This window comes from Sturnira hondurensis, unplaced genomic scaffold, assembly GCF_014824575.4.
Source record: "Sturnira hondurensis isolate 20B ecotype Veracruz unplaced genomic scaffold, ASM1482457v3 Scaffold0000396, whole genome shotgun sequence".
Lineage (NCBI taxonomy): Eukaryota > Metazoa > Chordata > Mammalia > Chiroptera > Phyllostomidae > Sturnira > Sturnira hondurensis.
In genome coordinates, this window is record NW_028073027.1 from 1728082 (window position 1) to 1746528 (window position 18447).

General features: G+C 39.9%; 1 protein-coding gene across 4 annotated transcripts in view; it reads left to right on the top strand.

The window, feature by feature from the left end:
- Positions 1 to 18447, top strand: part of LPP (LIM domain containing preferred translocation partner in lipoma) — a 631519-nt gene that overhangs the window by 597986 nt on the left and 15086 nt on the right. For all 4 annotated transcript variants that reach the window (XM_037037971.1, XM_037037916.1, XM_037038015.1 and 1 more), the window contains 2 exons: positions 11029 to 11207; positions 16719 to 16839. In XM_037037971.1, coding sequence (XP_036893866.1) covers positions 11029 to 11207; positions 16719 to 16839 — 300 coding nt within the window. The remainder of the gene's footprint in view (positions 1 to 11028; positions 11208 to 16718; positions 16840 to 18447) is intronic.

Genomic DNA, 18447 nt, shown 5'->3' on the forward strand with positions numbered 1-18447 from the left:
TTGCTATAATTTAGGAAATTATTGCAATTCATAAAGCCAGGTAGAAATAAACATCTTGGCAGAGCCTGAGTTTCAGGAAACTATTTTGCTCACTGACATATGAGCAAAAGAGTATTGGGAACATTTCTAGTCCCTGCTTGCAGATCTTTATTCTAATGGATGATTCACAGTGGATTTAATTGTGATCTGCAATGTGTAAGCAGGCAGTATACACATAGCAGAGAACATCACTGCTTAAACCCTGGTTTTAGATTTTGCCCCTGAATGTGTCACTTACCCACAGGAGACAAATACTATAAGTAAAAAAAAAAAAAGTGTTGCTCTACCTTTGTTGTGTGATTAACTTCAGTTAGTTAATTTATCCTTAGCAAAATCTATAGCACTGATTTTTTTGACAAATAGTCTACTCTTCCTAAGATAGAATTGAAGAGTTGGAAGAGAATTTAGATGTTAGGTAATTGAATGGAATTTACATTTTTCATTCAACAAATACTTGTTAAATACTGTTACGTGTTAGATGTTCCAAGTACATACAGTAAAGAAAAATATAATTAGAAAAGAGTTGAAAACATCCAAAATGAAAAGGAAAAAAAAACAAATGTTCCTGAACTCAGCGTGCATTTGGCTTATGGATCTGTGTGGACATCTCATATTGTCTGTTTCTCTCCAATAACAAGAGTGATGGGAAGTAGGCTCAGCTGATTAGTAAGAGACTCAAGAACCAAGACTTAAGGTCAGTCCTCATATGGAAGGAACATCAGTTTTTCCCAGAGAAAAAGACTTTGTAACAATATATTTAATGTTTTTGCATTTTTAAAGAGTACATTTTACATTACATTTAATTTTTCCAATTCTGGTAGGTAGATAAGACAGAATAATTAGTATCCCATTCTGTAGATGAGGATACAGCTACTCTGGAGAGTGACCCTCAGTGCAGTGGTATGAGTATCTACTAATGACTTTTCTGTACAAGTTGCTAGCAGTAGGAATTATTGAAGCTGGGCCCAAAGACATCAGGCCATGAAGCTTAGAATAGGATTAGATCCACTGAATTATTGGCTAGAGGGCCTCCATACTTATCAGTTTGTGACAGTCTTGTTTTAACAGTAGTAAAAACTCAACTAATAAAATATGCTCAGACCAATGATTTTTTACAGGTGACATAAATAATTATGTTAATAACTCATCAACTTTAGTTGTCTTATTCTTATTACTAGCAATGGACAAAATATCAGAGATGTTTTGGTATTCCAGAAAGAATCTAGTGTGGAGTTTGGAAAAAAGCACTATACAGAAGCCGGAGCATCTGAGTCCCAAACTCAGCTTTAGACTATGTCTAACATTAGGCAATCAGCTTCCCTGAATGTAGTGTCCCAGGATATAAGGTGAGAGAGTCAGACAAGATAATTTTAATAATTTTTTCAAGTTCAAGCAAACTATGTGTTTGTGAAAGGTTATGGCACAGCAATTTGCTAACGGTCAAGAACTATGTTCAGTGTAATCGCCCTTACATAGAGAACTATATAGAAAGATATAGGAGAAATGTATTAGTTGAAGGACAGGGTGAAGTAGAAGAAAGAACCTATATCTTCTAACTCCAAGGGCAAGTCTTTGGAATTAGAGGACACAGGTGTAAGTCCTGATCATGTTTGTAGTCATGTGGCATATAAGAATTTTACCATTCTACCTACTATAACATTGTTGTGGAGATTAAATGAGCTCCTGTTTGTGAACTTTAGACTCTACCAGAGCAAGCTGTCAATTTTTGTTTTGAGAGTATAAAATAATATAAATTACTTTCATGAAGAGCTAAAAACATTAAGGATCTGAGGTATAATAATGTTTACACAGAAGTAAGAATAGCTTTCCCACAGAATTCCCAGGGAAACAGGAGGAAATCTCTTAGGAATTCATGAGCTCATTTTATGTTATGACATTATCCGGTTGTCCCAGAGTATCATAACAACATTCCTTAAATAATCTATGTCTTAAAGAGTAGAGATGTAAAATATAGAGAAATACATGGTGAATGAAAAAATAGAAAAATAATGCTTAAATATGGTAATTCATTCAACGATCAAAATGACAATTAAATGTATGTTTCTGCCCCCTTAGAACCTGTAAGAAGAATTACCCAAAACTACCATTTATTACACAGCCAAACACTGGTTTTTGATTTTATGTGTGATCTCACTTAGTCTTCATGACACTGCAATGTAGACATTTTCAATCTTGTTTAGTAGATGAAGAAACTAAAGGCCAGAAAAGTCAAGAAAATTGCCTAGACTCTCAAACCCAGGTCTTTTGAATCTATCACTAATTCTTTGATGATATCTTACAGACTCTGCTCTGGTTCCTGACTTAACAAGTCCCAACAGACCGTACATTGAAGTTGTTGTAAAGCCAAATCTATGATTTGACTTGGCTTATAGGAAAGGAATTTTATTCTTCTTTTTCCTCTCACAATAGTCTCAATGGAGTGCTGTGATCTTGTGATTTTGCTCCTGGCATGAAGGTCTGACACACTCATCAAGTCTTGGCCTCTTATTTCCATCATATTTCTCGGGGTTAGGAGACATTCAAGAGATGTGTTAGAAGAATTAGCATACTACAAGGGCTATACATTTTAAGGTAAAAGAGCACCTCTCTGGGCCTTGGGGTATAAACAAATTAAATGTTCTGTAATGAGGGGTTTTTTTCATTTACTAATGCACAGCTCATAATCCCAGCCCAAGTGTTTCAGAATAAACAACACGGCATTATTTACTTTGTGAAGAACATAATTTGCAACTCATGGCAAAATTAAATAAAATGACCTAATTGTCCTGATGTTTTTGTCTTTTTTTGTTGCCCTTTTTCCTGTGGTTTTAGGACATACTTCTTAATTTTAATTTCAGTTTATTTAGTCCGAATATAAACACAATCTTGTAAGAATTTTTTCCTAAATTCCATCTTAGTAGACATACATGTGTTTTTGTTTGTGTTAATTTGACACATAGATATTTATCTCTGGCAATACTGAGTTGCCCTTCACCAATGTGGCCCAATATTCTAATTCTGTTAAAACATTCTTCTTCCTGTGAAATGAATTTTGTTTCAATGTAGGCATTTCTGGGACCTGGGTAATGAGGACTCTTCTTATAATACAACATTAATTCCAAAGAGTGTTATGTGTGTTTTCTCAAGAGCTCATTCAAATCCCACCGAGAAGAGGTTCCCAGAATCATACGCCACCAGCACATTGCCTGCTCCTCACCGTTCAAAAGTAATTACTCTCTCCTCTCTGTTCCCATCACACATTACTCATGCCTCTCCAACGGCCATTTGTTGTGCCCTTTGCCTCCGATCAGCTATTTCTAGAAGTGTCTACTTCTCCCACTACACCGGGAACCTCTGAGGGCCAGGATGGTGTCTTTGTCTTTTCTTTCTTCCCAGTACCTGCCAGGATGTCGAACACTTTGTTCCACTCCTTAGGCTTCCTGCAAGGCTAAATATAGTGGGGAGGCAGCTCTGCTCAGCAGAAAACCCTGTGAAAAGTTTTTTTTTTCAAGGGGATTTAATAAAAAGCTGAGGCAATATAGGCTTTGGATGCAAAAAGATGTGTTCAAAAACATTAGTGGAAATGAACAAAAAGCAAAAACAAGAAAGTTGAATTTCTACTGAGTTTTTAGTCCCATGTTTCATAACTGTCATTTTTGTGGGGTTCATGACATCAAAAAAATGCATTTTAAGAATTTGATGCCGTCTAATAAACTGACTAAAAATTTTTCCTATATTAAAAAATTAGAATTTTCATCTGTAGTATAGGAATTTTGCTTCTGATTTGAACATAATAGAGGGATGGATGATACTGGGATTACCATTATTATTTTCAGTCTGTTTTAAAATGCATAAACACATGAAGATATAGATTAAGGTTAGGATTTAAATTTAGGTGAAGGACACTTAGAAAGTACAAGAAAACTTTTAATAAGAAATGCATGTCTCTCTGAGAGGCAGAGCTGTTGAGAGGTTTTGTACCATAGCTCATCGGAAAAACTATCAAAGTAAAATTATGTCTTCATCTGCAAAGAAAACCCAAAAATACTTGCATCATTGGGGAAGCCTTCTAGATGACCAGAATGAGGAATAAATTTGTCTTCCAAGACTAAGTTAGTTGATAGAATTACTTGAGTTCGAATAATGGCACCGGCAATTCAATGGAGGTTTGTTGAGTCATACATAGCCTTGTTCTCTTTTTGTCGTACCACATGGCTGTTCTGTTGGGAACACCTACATGTAAGCTGTGCTTTCCAGCCCTTTTTACATAGTAGTTCATGTGGGAAAAGTCGGCATTCATTCAGCACACTGGAGTAAGTGAACGAGGCTTCCCCTGGCCCCAGGTGGCCACCCAGGACCTATGCAAAGCTCTGCCCCCTTTAACCCTCCTAAATGTGGCATGCCTGCAACCCACTTGAGTCACTGTTTCTTAGCCTATCAGTTGAGAGCCCAGATCTGGATTAGAGAATTGTTTTGCATGGTGAAATAGATTAATTTACTTGATGTAAAGTACTTAACCAGAGTTTATTAATTCACTGTCAAACCCATATGTGTGGAGCATCAGTTTTTGTGAGGATTCTGTTGTAGATGCTGGGGATCCGACAATGAGTTTTCTGTGTCATCCTGTGAGAACCATTGAAATTGACAGTAAACAAACTGTCTTGAAATCTGTACACATTTCCTTCATTTATATGCATGTAACTTACAGGTAGTCAATCTGAATGCCTTATATTTGCCTCCTTATATAGAGAGTATGTCTACTGAAATATGAATTCTGTATAGTGTGATATAGGAGAGAAATTTTCCACTGTATGAAGAATTAGGAGACCTATATTTTTTCATTAGTATTATTATTAAATGTGCTGAGGTAACATTGGTTAATAAGGTCGTATAGGTTTCAAGTGTACCTTACTATGACACATGATCTATATATTGCATTGTGTATCCACCACCCATAGTCAAGTAATCCTTTGTCACCATACACTTTGCTCCCTTTACTCTCTACAATCCCACACCCCCTTCCCTCTGGTGACCACTATATTCCTCTCTGTTTGTGAGGAGACCTATATTCTAACGCAAAATCTATCACTAGTTCTTTTCCCTCTCTGTCTCTTTATTTCTTAAATCTTATGGCTACACTAGAATCATGGTTTATAAACTCTAAAATACGGATCCCATGCAGGCTCAAGCCTTTCACATTCCTCATCCAGACGTGATCTGGGGCTCTTTTGGATGTGCTTGTTGCCTGGACCAATTATGTCCTTGAACAAAGGATTACAGGAAAAAGGAGCAAGTGAGGGCAGTTGAAAATTCCTGGAGTAGAATAGTCACTAAAGACTTTTTTTTAAATTTATTGTTATTCTATTACAGTTGTCCCAATTTTCCCCCTTTGCCCTCCCCCGCCGAGCCCAGCACCACTCCCACTGTCCATCCCCACATAGTTGTCCATGCCCATGCATCATTCGCGCATGCTCTTTGACGACTCCCTCACCCGTCTTTCCATCATTATCCCGCTTCCTTGTCCTCTCTGGTCACTGTCAGTCTGTTCCATGTATCCGTGCTTCTGGTTCTAATGTGCTCATTAGTTTAGTTTGCTCATTAGATTATAGGTGAGATCATATGATATTTGTCTTTCACCAACTGGCTCATTTCACTGAGCATAATATTCTCCAGCTGTGTACATGCTGTCCCAAAAGGTAGGAATTCCATCTTTCTTTCTGCTGCATAGTATTTCACTGCATAAATGTACCACAGGTGTTTGATCCACTCATTAACTGACCGGCACTTAGGCTGTTTCCAGCACTTGGCTGTTGTAAATAGTGCTGCTAGAAACTCACGGGTGCAGAAGTTGTTTTACATTGGTGATTTGGGATTCTTAGTGTATATTCCCAGCAGTGGAATCACTGGGTCACAAGACATTTCCATTTTTAGTTTTTTTTAGGAAATTCCATGTTGTTTTCCACAGTGGCTACACCAGTCTGCATTCCCACCAACAGCGCACTAAAGACTTTTAAAGGTTTAAATATACTCTGACTCTGCTTTTTTCCTTTTTATTCTTATCCCAGCAAAATCAAAACTTTACTTACCCAGGACATGAGATGCCACCCTTATCTTTCCAAGAGTCTTTCCTGTTTCAATATTGCTTTCATACCTTCAAAAAGTAAAGATGAAATATATAAGATTACATTTTAATTTTATGAAATGAAAATTTTAACATTTCTAAATGGCAACACTTTATAGTTTTCTGAATTTTCAAATACTTATGTCTCTTTATATAAAGTATTTAACATTGAACACATATAACCTATGCAATATGCCAATTATAGAGTTGTTATTTTCTTTATAATCTAACTAGTAGTTATTGCTTATGCTTATAGTCATTTATATTCAGATGATTCTTCTAGCTCTTCTGACTGTGAATTAGAGAAGTTATTTATACAATATCCGAGGATAGACAAGATACAACCAGATTGTATATCTAAAAACAGTTGCCTTGGGAGTTTTGTGTACAAGATTGTTTTCTGTGTGTGATTTTATTTTTAGTTTTGCTTAACTTTTTTTGTTTTTAATCACAATTGTATTATCATCATTTCAGAAAAGTTTGTAAATTGTGCCTTTTAGCAGCTAATTTCTTTTTTAGCTTTTTTCTGCTGGTCTGTAACATACTTTCCTTTTAACTGTATGTTCATTAGTATAGCTGCCCAAAACAATTTTGAAAATCCTTTAAAATTTTTCAAACAATGTCTATATATTTTTAAAAAGTATAAAATGTAGACTCTTTATTTAGGGTAAACTATAAGGTATTTCATAGACAGTTGCCTGCTGTGTGCCATGGACTCTTCAGTCCTGGGTAAGGATGGTTACTGTTGTGGACACTGCCCCGCTCCCTCATCAGGACTGAGGCTCTCCTTCCTCCAGCTTTAGGGACTGTTGGCTGCTAATGGTGCCTAGCTGAGTCCCTCTCTGGTAATTACCTTCAACTGAGGGAAACCCCTTCTCCCAAGATCACCTCTGCTCTTGCCATATATATCCACTGACTGAGAGATGGAGGGATGTGAAGGCCTCATGCCCTGGTTTCAAAGGAGAACAACTGTGCAAGGCCATTCCAGCTCCAGACTGACTAGTCCACGGAACCACCGGAAGCTTTTGTTGTAACTACATCACAGTTCAACTCCTCTATTCAGGAACTTCCTGCACTCTCCCGTAGGTCTTAATCTCAAAGACACTCTCTGATAACTTCCCACGTGGAAATTTCTGTTGGAGAATCTGTTTATTAGGAAACTTAACCTAAGACTGTGACTCCGATGTAGGGAGAGAGGTGTGGGCGTGGTTTGATCAATGGATGTTGACGTAAACCATTAAGTCAAATACATTATATTCATTGTCATAGAAGAAGCGCTATACAATCTTATGGGAGTGAAAGAGGTGACTTATTGTGCTTGAAGTATAGCAGAGGAAGAATTAGAAAAGGTTTTGCAAAAGAGGTAACAGTTGAGCTTAACTTTGAAAAATGACTACTTACTCTCTAGGCAAAAAGGGATGTGAAGTAGTCTGGGCTCATGGAAGAACATATCTTATTACAACGGTAGCAGAAAGCTCAGTAGAGGTTGATCCAGAGTCAGCTCGTGAGTTACTCTCGAGAGTTTGAATGTTCTTATGCTGGAGTGTGCTCTTCCCTCCCACCTCCCACTGATCGCTCATGGCACCCCTACTCCACGTACAAGTGTGATTTGAGTAGATACACTTAGAGACATCTTTCTTCAACTTTTCTGCTTGAAGACTTTTTTTTTTGCTTCATATTCTTAAATTTTTAACCTACTTTAGAAAATACAAAAACTGCATATTTTCATCTGGCGTTAAAGTAACCTTCTATAAGAAGACACAAAGATCATCTGTGGTGCTTGAGATTCTACCAACAGCAATTCCTGGAATTCCAAGTGAAAAGACATAGTAAAGTTTACTTAGTTTAGGTTTCTAACACATGACGCCTCCTTTAAAATCTCAGATGAGAGGTTATCCGGTTGTTTGTAGTGTACGAGTATCTCTAATAATGGAGCCATTGGCCTTTGTCTATTGTTTTTAATACTGATGTACCACAGAGTTATGCAATTGCAGAGGCAGAGTTAGTCAGTGTTTTACAGGCAAGAAAACTGGGGTCTAGAGAGAAGAAATGATTTACCCAAGGTCACACACTACAGGTTGACAAAGCCAGAAGGATCATTTCTTTCTTTTTTTATCTAGCAACTTTCCCTCTCTGTGGCTATGTAACAACTTTGTCAGATCCCTTTCTGAATTACTGGGAGTCAGGAAATCATGGTACAGTCCCACTTCTGCCCCTGTTGAACCCCATGACCCGAGGCCAGCTGTATCTGTGCTCCAGGTCTGTTTTCTCACCTGCGAAATCAGAGGCTTGGACTAGAGGAACGCTCAGTTCCCTCCTCTTTGACATTGTAAGAGTCTTTATCCTTTCTCAAACAGAAGATAAGTCTAAGGGTCCTAGTAGACCAGTTGAAGACTGAAAGGAGTACAGTTAAAGGATCCAGCTAGACAAGGTGTTTTCGTCCACCATTTGCTAGACCAAGCTAATAGAAAGCTGCATTCTCAGAACCTTTATTTTCTGATTTGTGGGCATTTCACAATAGTCTGACTTTAAACATATTTTACACTCTTTTGCCTTTGTAAAAGAAATGTTCAGATTACCTGTTCTTTAAACAGTGCTTCCACATGAAGAATTTCCTTAGAAACTGATTCAACCTTATATGTTGCTGATGGTTTTAAGCAAATGGGCTGAACCTTGCAGCCAAGCCTCAGTGCAAACAAAAAACATTTTCTGGTCAAGCATTTTCTGGCTTGTTCAACTCTATTACAGGGCTGCCTTAAAGGAAGAAAAGTTAAAACCCACAGAGGAACAAAACACAAGCCCTGAGGAGACGGTTTCCAGCCACATTAGCTCAGGTCACCAGAGGAGAAAAGTAGCAGGGTCCTCATGGTCCGGACTGTTGTCATCCCCAGACTGTCATCTTAGGTTTTTCTGCTATTTTAATTTCACCACTTCAAAATAGAGTGAAAATCGGTTAATAGTTTCCATGAGTTTAGGCTGTGACCAGAGGCGTACTAAGCAATTTCAGAACCCACAACAACCGCAGCTTTGAGGAGGGGAGGGTGATGGATTTACCAATTCGTCTTGGCATCGATTCCCAAGTCAGGGGAGGCAGGCCAGCTGTGTGCTGCTGGGATGGGATATGAACAGTATGCCTGCATTCATTCTTTCAGCATGCATTTGTCCTGGGCTTGTGATACTCCAGGTAGTATACTAGGTTTACTATGGGACAGAGAAATACGTTCTTAAGACATAGTGCCAACCCTTAAAGAAAATGCAGTCTGATAGAGGAAATACATGTATGTGCAAATAATGTTAATACAGCAAACACTGTTAAGTGCCATAAGCAACATTAAAGTACTTGGGAAGGGGAGAGAAAGAAGCAGTGTATTCCAAATGACAACTAGGAAAAATTCACTGTGGAATTGCCTTCTGACCTATACCTCAAAAGGTCAAAATGCCAAATTGCAATTCCCTGCAGGCATTATTAGCCAATGCACAGGACTATGGAAGCTTCTCATGGTTTGAACATGTGTTCAAAGGAGGCCTGAAGGGAATCAGCCTAGAAAGGGAGGGTGAATGCCAGATATGGAACCAGGTCTTTTTTACATTGTGGAGCCATATAAGTTTTTGCTAACGGGAAAATTATCTGGGCACATCTGTGGTTTGGAAAGGAAACTGGAAGTCACTTTGGGGATGGGGAAGTATTACAGAAGAGAGATGCAAATAAGGGAGCCCAGCAGAGACCACTGTTGTAGTCGGGAGGCTAGCACACTTGTTATCTACCCATAGGCACCTCTTGCCTCATGACCATTTAAACTAAGGTTCTCGTGGTAAGAGGGCAATTAACCTTCAATCTCCACATCTATTCCAGTTCTCCATCTTTTTAACCATGTCCTCATTTCAGGTTTATTCTAGATTATAAACTCAGTGAGTCAGTCCAAACATGTCATGTGAACATAGCGTATTACATGTGAAACACAGTTGTTTGGTGAGATAGCATGAGATTCTAGGAAAGGATGAAAAGTTAACTAATTTTATCGATATTTCTGAGTCCAGACTCAATAAGTGGTATCCTCTTTAAGGGAGAAATGCCTTTTTAAAACTCAGCATGCCTTTAAAATCAGATAAATTAACTTTCTTAATTGACTTCTCAAAACTGGAACCCCTCCTCTGGGTTCGACATTTCCATTAAGAGTTTATAACACTGAAGTTGGAGACAGCATTTGAATTCAAGGCCTTACGTGATCCAAAGCCTCACTGATTGTGCTGGGCTCACTGATCTGACGGGGATCTGCAGCTAGCACGCTCTGTGAGTCTCAGTTATCAGACCACTCTCTAAAATGCTAGGGTCCTTGGTGACCCCACCAGGTCTTTGATGATGAGCACATTTTAGAAGTTGTAATGAAGTGTTCTTCCAGTGGAGAGCCTGGGTTGGATAAACCACATCCGCCGCACCACCTGCTTTTGTATATAAAGTTTCATTAAAATACAACCATGCCCATTTGCTTACGTACTGTCCATAGCTGCCTTCACGCTACAGTAGCATAATTGCACTGTTGCAAGAAAGCCAGAAATATTTACTTTATGAGCCTTTACGGAAAAGTCTGCCATCACCCCTGCTGTAGTGGAAAGGAACAAGGGTAGGAGTCAGAAGGCGTGTTTTAAATTCCACATTTGCTGCTTATTACCTGGGTGACCTGAGAAAAGCCACTTGATCCATCTGATTGCATTTTCTTCTCCCTATAATAAAGATGGTGAAGGTACTGACTGTGACAAGCACCTGAACCAGTGTGTTCTGTGACAGTGTTTGTCGTTCTGTAAGCTGCTGCAGAAGTGGAGCATCTCTAGTTCCAGCCTGTCATTGGCATTTTTCTTTCCCTCTCCAGAATACCCTGGAGCAGTGCAGCGTGTGCTCCAAGCCCATCATGGAGCGGATTCTCCGAGCCACCGGTAAGGCCTACCATCCTCACTGCTTTACCTGTGTGATGTGCCACCGCAGCCTGGATGGGATCCCGTTCACCGTGGATGCTGGCGGCCTCATCCACTGCATCGAGGACTTCCACAAGTAGGCAATCTACTCTCCCGCTTCCAGCCTGCCAATCTCTTGCAGTCTGTTGTCACTGTCTGGCACCTGGACCACAGGTCTTCTTTCTCAGAGCCATGGAATCTCAGGATTTGATGGGGCCTTAAAAAGAATTGATTGATTCCCCCCACCCCATGCAATGCAGGAATTGCTATCAGGTGGTCCATGTGGCCTTACCAGCCTGGCCTCTACTGCATGGCTTCCCTGGGGCTGGTTCCTGGCATCTTTGGGTGGCTCTAATTGTGAGAAAAATTCACTCAGCCACAGAGTATTTGTACTAGAAAGAGGCAGGAGCTTGGGCGAGCCCTCCCTGGCCTAAACATGAACAAGATGTGTGACTTTGAATTGTTGCTCAACTTCTCTGAGGTCTTCAGTTTGGTCATTAGACCAGACCTGTTTCAAAGCTCTCCGGTAATAACAGCCCAGGATTCTCTCTCCATCCTGCCGCTCTACAGACAGGAAGTTATAGGAGGACATACCCAGGGAACGATTCAGCCCTTAGTAATGCAAGCCTCTCGTATGCTCAGAGGCAGCGTAATGCCATTGTCCCTCCCCTCACTTCTTCTCCCACCCACGTCTTTGCTTTCACAGGATATTCTCTAATGAAATTACTGAAGTCAGTACTGTGCAGTCTTTTGAGGAGGATTAGAAAGTACAGCCTCAAGGTCAAGACTACTTACTCATGGGCCTGGAAAAATATCTCCCCACTTCCTCAATTCTTTCACTTGCTGATCCCTCTTTCATGGGTTTTTCATGAAAATTGTATGGTTTTACGTTTGGCTTACTTTTATTTGGCCACTTAGTTGGTTAATTGGTTGGTCACATTTTTAAATATTTTTAGGACTTCTATGAAAGCTTAGATATGATTTGCAGACAAGAAAGATAGAGGCTTTCTACACTGTGTTTGTGGGCAGTGTCCTTCCAGACAGACAGAGGCCCTCTAAGACATGAGGCTTGCATGGCTCACCAGTGTGGGGTTCATTCTGGGGCCTCCAGATGTGCAGTCTTGTGGGTTCATTCTCACCACTCTGTTGATTGTCAACAACCAAGAGGTACTTGGCCACAAGCAATCTGGGGACCTGAGACTCATAGTTTAAAAATGAATTTCCTGACCACTTTCCAAGTGGCAAAGAAAGTGAAAACTTCACCAAAAGACGTGAGGCTGAATGAATTAAAAAGCCCCAAAGGCAGAAATTCTCCACCTGAATTAGACAAGGAATGGCTTACTTTGAAAGGGCAGTCACAGCATAAATTGTACTTCACGTTATCGGTATTTTTAGCTTGTAATTACACATGAAGAAAGAAAACCTGCATCTATTTAAGAGAACTGAAAAGATACCAAGAGGGAGAATGTTTCTGTCACTGCGCCTCTCCTTTCTTAGACTCACCCCAATCCAAGAAAGATTGACAGATATAATCAGAGCACACATGTTTCTGTTGCTGATAAAGAATGATATATTGCACCCTCAATTAAAACAGGAAATCAATTCTGACAAATGTAAACTTATATCTATGCGTTTATCTCCCATTTCTAAAAGTGGGGAGCATAATTAGAGACTTGCGGACGGTGGCATAAATGTGTGATTCTGAATGCCCCAGAAAAGCAGACTTGAGCAACTGAAGAGGAAAATAATCTTGAGCCTTCAGCTGTCTCCCCACCCCTACCACTAATTCAGTGGCATGTTAAAACACAAATTATTTTTTTAAAAATAACATTGTCTGTGTGATTAGTAAGTATTTGGGGGAAAAGCTTCTTTTTATCTTTTCCCCACTTCTTAAAGAAAAATACAAGAACATTTTACAGAACCCTGTTTTTGAGCCTGGAAAGTACTAGAGCACAAAGCAGCTAAAAAGTCTAACCCAGGGTGAACTCTACAAGGCTGAGGAGAGGGGAGTTTAAGGGGAATACAGTCTTCTTCTGCAACATTTGGGAGTACTTGTTCTTGGCCATTCTGAATAGGTCTTCTTTGTGCGCTTTTAAGAAATGTATTTTATTTCAATGCAACCTCTCTACCAAGAGGTGTCCGTGTGCCCATTACCGGACTAACTGCTAATGGGGAGAGTAGATGAGGAGAGAAATCGCATAGGGTTGAAATTGCACCAATTTGGAGAGAGAAGCCTCTGTCAGCAAGGAGCTTGTCAGGAGGAAGGTGCAGAGTATGTGCGCCATCAGGCAAGAAGGGTTCAAAGCCAGGAGGTGGGCACCGGCAAAGGCTCGTGCCAGAGTCAGAGGAGATTACTTGGCCCTGGGCTCTGAGCAGGCTCCTGGAAGTAGAATTTCCAGTGCTTTAAGTGGGGAACAACGAGATTCCTAGCAGAAAGAATAACTTGGGCAATAAGTGAGGGTACAGAGTTAGGAAACGCTTCTCCACATTCAAGGACAATTTGCTTGGCTGTTACTAGAGCAGCCTGGGAGTGGAAGTTACCATGAGATAGAGGAGAACCATGAGAGGATTATCTCTCACCTGCTTACTACAATCCTGTCTTTTAAACCAGTGCTTCTCAAACCTCAGTGTGCTTACAAGTCTCTTGGGGAACTTATTAAACTGCAGATTCTAATTGCATAGGTCTGCTGTGGGCCCTAAGGTTCTGCATTTCTGACAAGCCCCCAGGTGGTCTTGAGTTGCACTTTGAGTAATGAGCTTCTGAAATACTATTTTTGAGGCCTTGTGAATGGGTCACTCCTTATATAACCACTTTCCATCAAGGTTGGCTCCAGCCCTCCAGCCTTAAGACAGAAACTCTTTCCTATCTATCATTTCAAAGGACTGCTCAAACTCAGTCCCGGGCAGACTGACTGGCTCTCACCTCCACATACATGCACGCCTTCCCATTTCCCCTAAATGGCCATCTTTCAAGGTACAACCCAACTGCTATCTCCCCAAGAAGCTTTCTCTGATCTCAATCCCACCCTATCCCCTTGTTCCAGTTTACATCCCTTTGTTCTACAGTTTTCTAAATTGACTATAGATAGCACTCGCATAGTCTAGCTATTAATACCAAACACACATGCACACACACACACCCTTAAAACTTTACAGTAACCACCTTAAATCATTTTTGCAATGTTGTAAAATATGTCAATATGAATTAATAGAACAAATAAAGAAGCAGTTAACACTCCCTCACTGGTCCGATTGCTAAGTCCTCATTTATATCTATATTCCCAGTGCCAGCACAGTGAATCCAGAAAAGCAGGCTTATTTAAATGGCCCTTTCATTGTGTGGAGCCTTTATTCCTCTGTCTTGTGCTTTCTTATCAGGTATGTTACACTCATCCATTTATTTGTTTCGTGAGCATCCATTTGTGGATTGCCAGGAATATACCAGGACACACACAGGATGATTAAGACCATCCCTCTCTGTGCCTTGGCTCCTGTGGCTGTAAAGTAGAAATGATAAAAGTAGTTCCTCATAACAATGCTGTCAGTAGAAAATAAGGTCAAGTGCTTAACAGGGCTTGGCACATAATAAGCACTCAATAAATGGTAGCTATTTCAGCCATCAAAAGTGTTATCCAATTATTATTATTATTATTAATATTGTTATTATTATCTGCTCAGTCAACTGAACCTCGAAATAGACCACCTGAGATCTGGAACAGTCCTTGAAATGCCGACCAAAGAATGCTGTGAGACCGCAGAAACCGCTTCCTGTGTCTTCTTTTCATCCTGGAAATGAGGCCAATTGTTAGGAAGGAAGAAATCCTTACTCAGCACGAACACAGTTTATGCCTTTGCAAAAAGGAGGAACCTAGAGATTGAACATAAAGGCCCAAGTAACTTTTCTTATAGAGAGAAACATGGCAGATGCTTCATTTCATGAGCTATAACCTGAAGTTCTGCTTTGTGCACGAGTCACAGAGGTTGTTTGGGGGGACTCAGAGATGGAGCAGGTCCTGTATTATGGAAGGTGACAGTTTGGTGGTCCCCAAAGACGTGCAAATAATTCCTACTGTAATAAGCAGATGCAATGACATCTCGTACAGGAAGTAATCCTACCTTGGGAAATTAAGCAAGGTTCATGGATACAGGGATAGGCAAGACATACTTCTGACCTTACAGATGTACAGTCGCAATGGGGAAAGGAGATGTTGCAGTTGATTTTAGAAGTCTGCTTATTTCACTACTGGTGACCCAGATTCAAAAATAATCAGATAGTTCAAAGCAATTTTTTTGTCACTGAGTATAAACTTCTTGCACAAAATACCAATTATAATAACTCTGATTACTGCCGCAGTTGTACCCTGGTTCTTTTAATTTTTCTTTCATAGCAATCAATTGATCTGCTGCTTAATTCATATTTATTTAGGTTGCAGCCATACAGATGCCTTTTGGGTGCTGCCAGGAAAATTAATATGTATTACTTATAGAGCATAATATATGTAAAAATGCTTTGACAACCATAAAGTACTCTGTAAAGCATTAGATTACTATCATTATTTCTTTTTAAGTCTCACCACAAATAAATAAATTTTAATATCGTGAATCTTTAAAAAATTACTGTGAATAAATGGAGTTGCACAGTCCCTTTTTCTTTTTTTGAATTTTTCATTTCTTATCTATGTCCATTTCAAATCATGTCTCATTTCACACCTTCCCAAATACCACTCCCAACCTCCAGAATATGTAGATGGATACATGGCCTATTTTTTATCCTATTAATTTGTTATGAGGAAAAAAGGTTAGGACTAGCAGTCATAATAAAGAATATGAAGATATTAATAAATATTAAAATTCATCACCAACAAGCTCAAAATGATACATATATATGTGTATAGATATAAGTATATATGTGTTCAGATGTGTTGTAATCCTTTAAAGAATAAAGAACTTGAGAACTTTTTAGCTTTTTTTTTCAAACAAAATTTTAACACAACCAAAATGTAAGAAGTGCATGTTTGGATATAGTAAATTTGGTGTAAAGGATATTTAAATTCACTAACTTCTACTGTTTCAAAAAATAGTCATTTGAGGTCTATTTCCCAGAATCTGAGACACATTTCAAAGAAAGAGGCACTAATAAGTAGAAATGAGGCAAAGTCACCAGGCTCAGAACAGTGAGGTCAAGACATACAAAAGTCTAGAGGCAAATGGCAGAGAAGCAAAAAGCAGGGGCCTCCAGGACTTTTGTTCTCCGCTCTGGTGATTCCAGGGTTTGGGTTTAGAATCTATGCACAGGTTAATTCTGGACAAGGTACCGCGTGGCCAGGAGCTCCAAAGGCTCTCGTGCATAAACAATTCACACACTGCCCTGCCTTTCCCAACATCGTTTATGATCTACAGGGACCTCAATAATCATTGAGTCTGTCCCTTATTTTAGGGTTGAGGAAGCAGACCCAGAGGAGGAAAGTGACTGGCTCAAGGTCACAGACTGGTAGATCAAATGTCCTCTTAGTTTACATCTGTTATCCTTTTATTTTAATCTTTGTGTCTCACCTCTTTGTCATTGTCCAGGCTCAGTATCAAACCCAAACTATCTCTTTGTTTTCAGGAAATTTGCCCCCCGGTGTTCTGTATGCAAGGAGCCTATCATGCCAGCCCCAGGCCAGGAGGAGACTGTCCGGATTGTGGCTCTGGATCGAGACTTCCACGTTCACTGCTACCGCTGTGAGGTCAGTGGTCTGCACTCCTAAATGCTGCGTGGCAGGCATTGAAAGGCGTGTTAGAGCCCAGTTTCCATAAACATAGCCAATTAATAAATTTGGGACAGCCCCTGGTGCCTGGGTTCATGGGACTTGGGTTTTAGATCTGCTGCGGGCATTTAATGCTAGTGATACTGCATGTCACTTTACCTTGTCACTCTGAATTTCAAGGAGTCGTTCTTATCTTTTCCAAATATGGCTGTAAGGCCAAAATGCAAAGTTGCGTATTAGGGGGCATTGTAAATTGTAAAGAACTAAGCTAGTGGGGAAAGTTATTGTTATTATTTTGTTGCCGTTATTGCTGGACTGAATCTTCCACTTTGGCTCTGATATTCCTGTAGGGCAAGGGTGTAACATTGTCTCCCATTTAGAAGGATAAGAATTTATTCTTTCCCAAGGGATTGGAACTTCATGTTCAAAGCCATGGAGACTCATTAAGTTTGCAAGCACTGACTGAGTGCTTCGCACACGGGGTCAGGTGACTAAGAGCTATAGGAGAGTTATGCATGAGGTGCCATGGGAATATATACATATGCTATAATCCCAGCTAGCAGTGACAAGAAAGGCTTCTTGCCCAAGGGCCATGTAGTCATTTATACAGCAAAGGGCAGCAAGTCTTCCCCCTACAGTCCAGGTCCTAAAAGGGCACCGCTTTCAGAAAGCGATTTTAAAATATTTTCTTATCCTGGTTCTGCAAGTTGCCCAGACCTCCTCTATCGAAGCAGTTTTTTTTTATTTTCTTGTAGGTCTCCTGAGTGCAGCAGTCGCAGCTCCCTCTTACGTCTGAGGGATAATGTGTACTTCCTCGTTACCACACCTTCACTAGGAAGATCTTCCCAAGACCCAGACTAGCTCCTCAGAACTATATTCATCGCATTCACTGCCTTAGCCATAACCACTTACCTGTTTTATGCACTGAGCTTCATTTTTTCCTAGAGCCCAAATTGCCTTAACATGAGAAAAGATAATAAAAACAACCAACTTTGATACAAGGTTTTATGACTAAAAAGGAACAATAATGACCAGTTATCATTTTTAAAATTGACCTCAATCATACGTGTGTAAGAGCTCATGGATACTGTAGAGATCATTTTACAGATGGTGAAACTGAGGCTCAGAGAAGAAAGACTTCGTGACATTCTTCACACACGTACCAACAGGCTTTGTGTTTTGAATGGTTTTGTTTTCTTGCTAAGAGGTGCATGACAATGTACCTTTGCTCCTTCCAGATTGAATGATAGCTGTACAAATTAGTTTGCTTTAAAATACTGACAATTTCTTTAGAAACAACACTGTAGAATGGGGGAAACACTGAATTTGAAGAGGGAGGCCATTGTTCTAGTCGCTGCATCACACTGGACAAATCACTTCCCTCTCTGCTCCACACTCCCCCTCTCTAAAATGAGATCATACAGGGCACCCCATTATGGCTCACTTGGCTCTAAGATTCAAGGCCTTCATGGTCCCAATACTATGGTTGACTCTGGGCTCTTTAGTGTGCCCAAGTAGCAGTAGAAGTTGCCTCATGAAATCCTTAAAATCGTGTCATTTATGAATTGTTCTTCTTCCGTTCTGTTG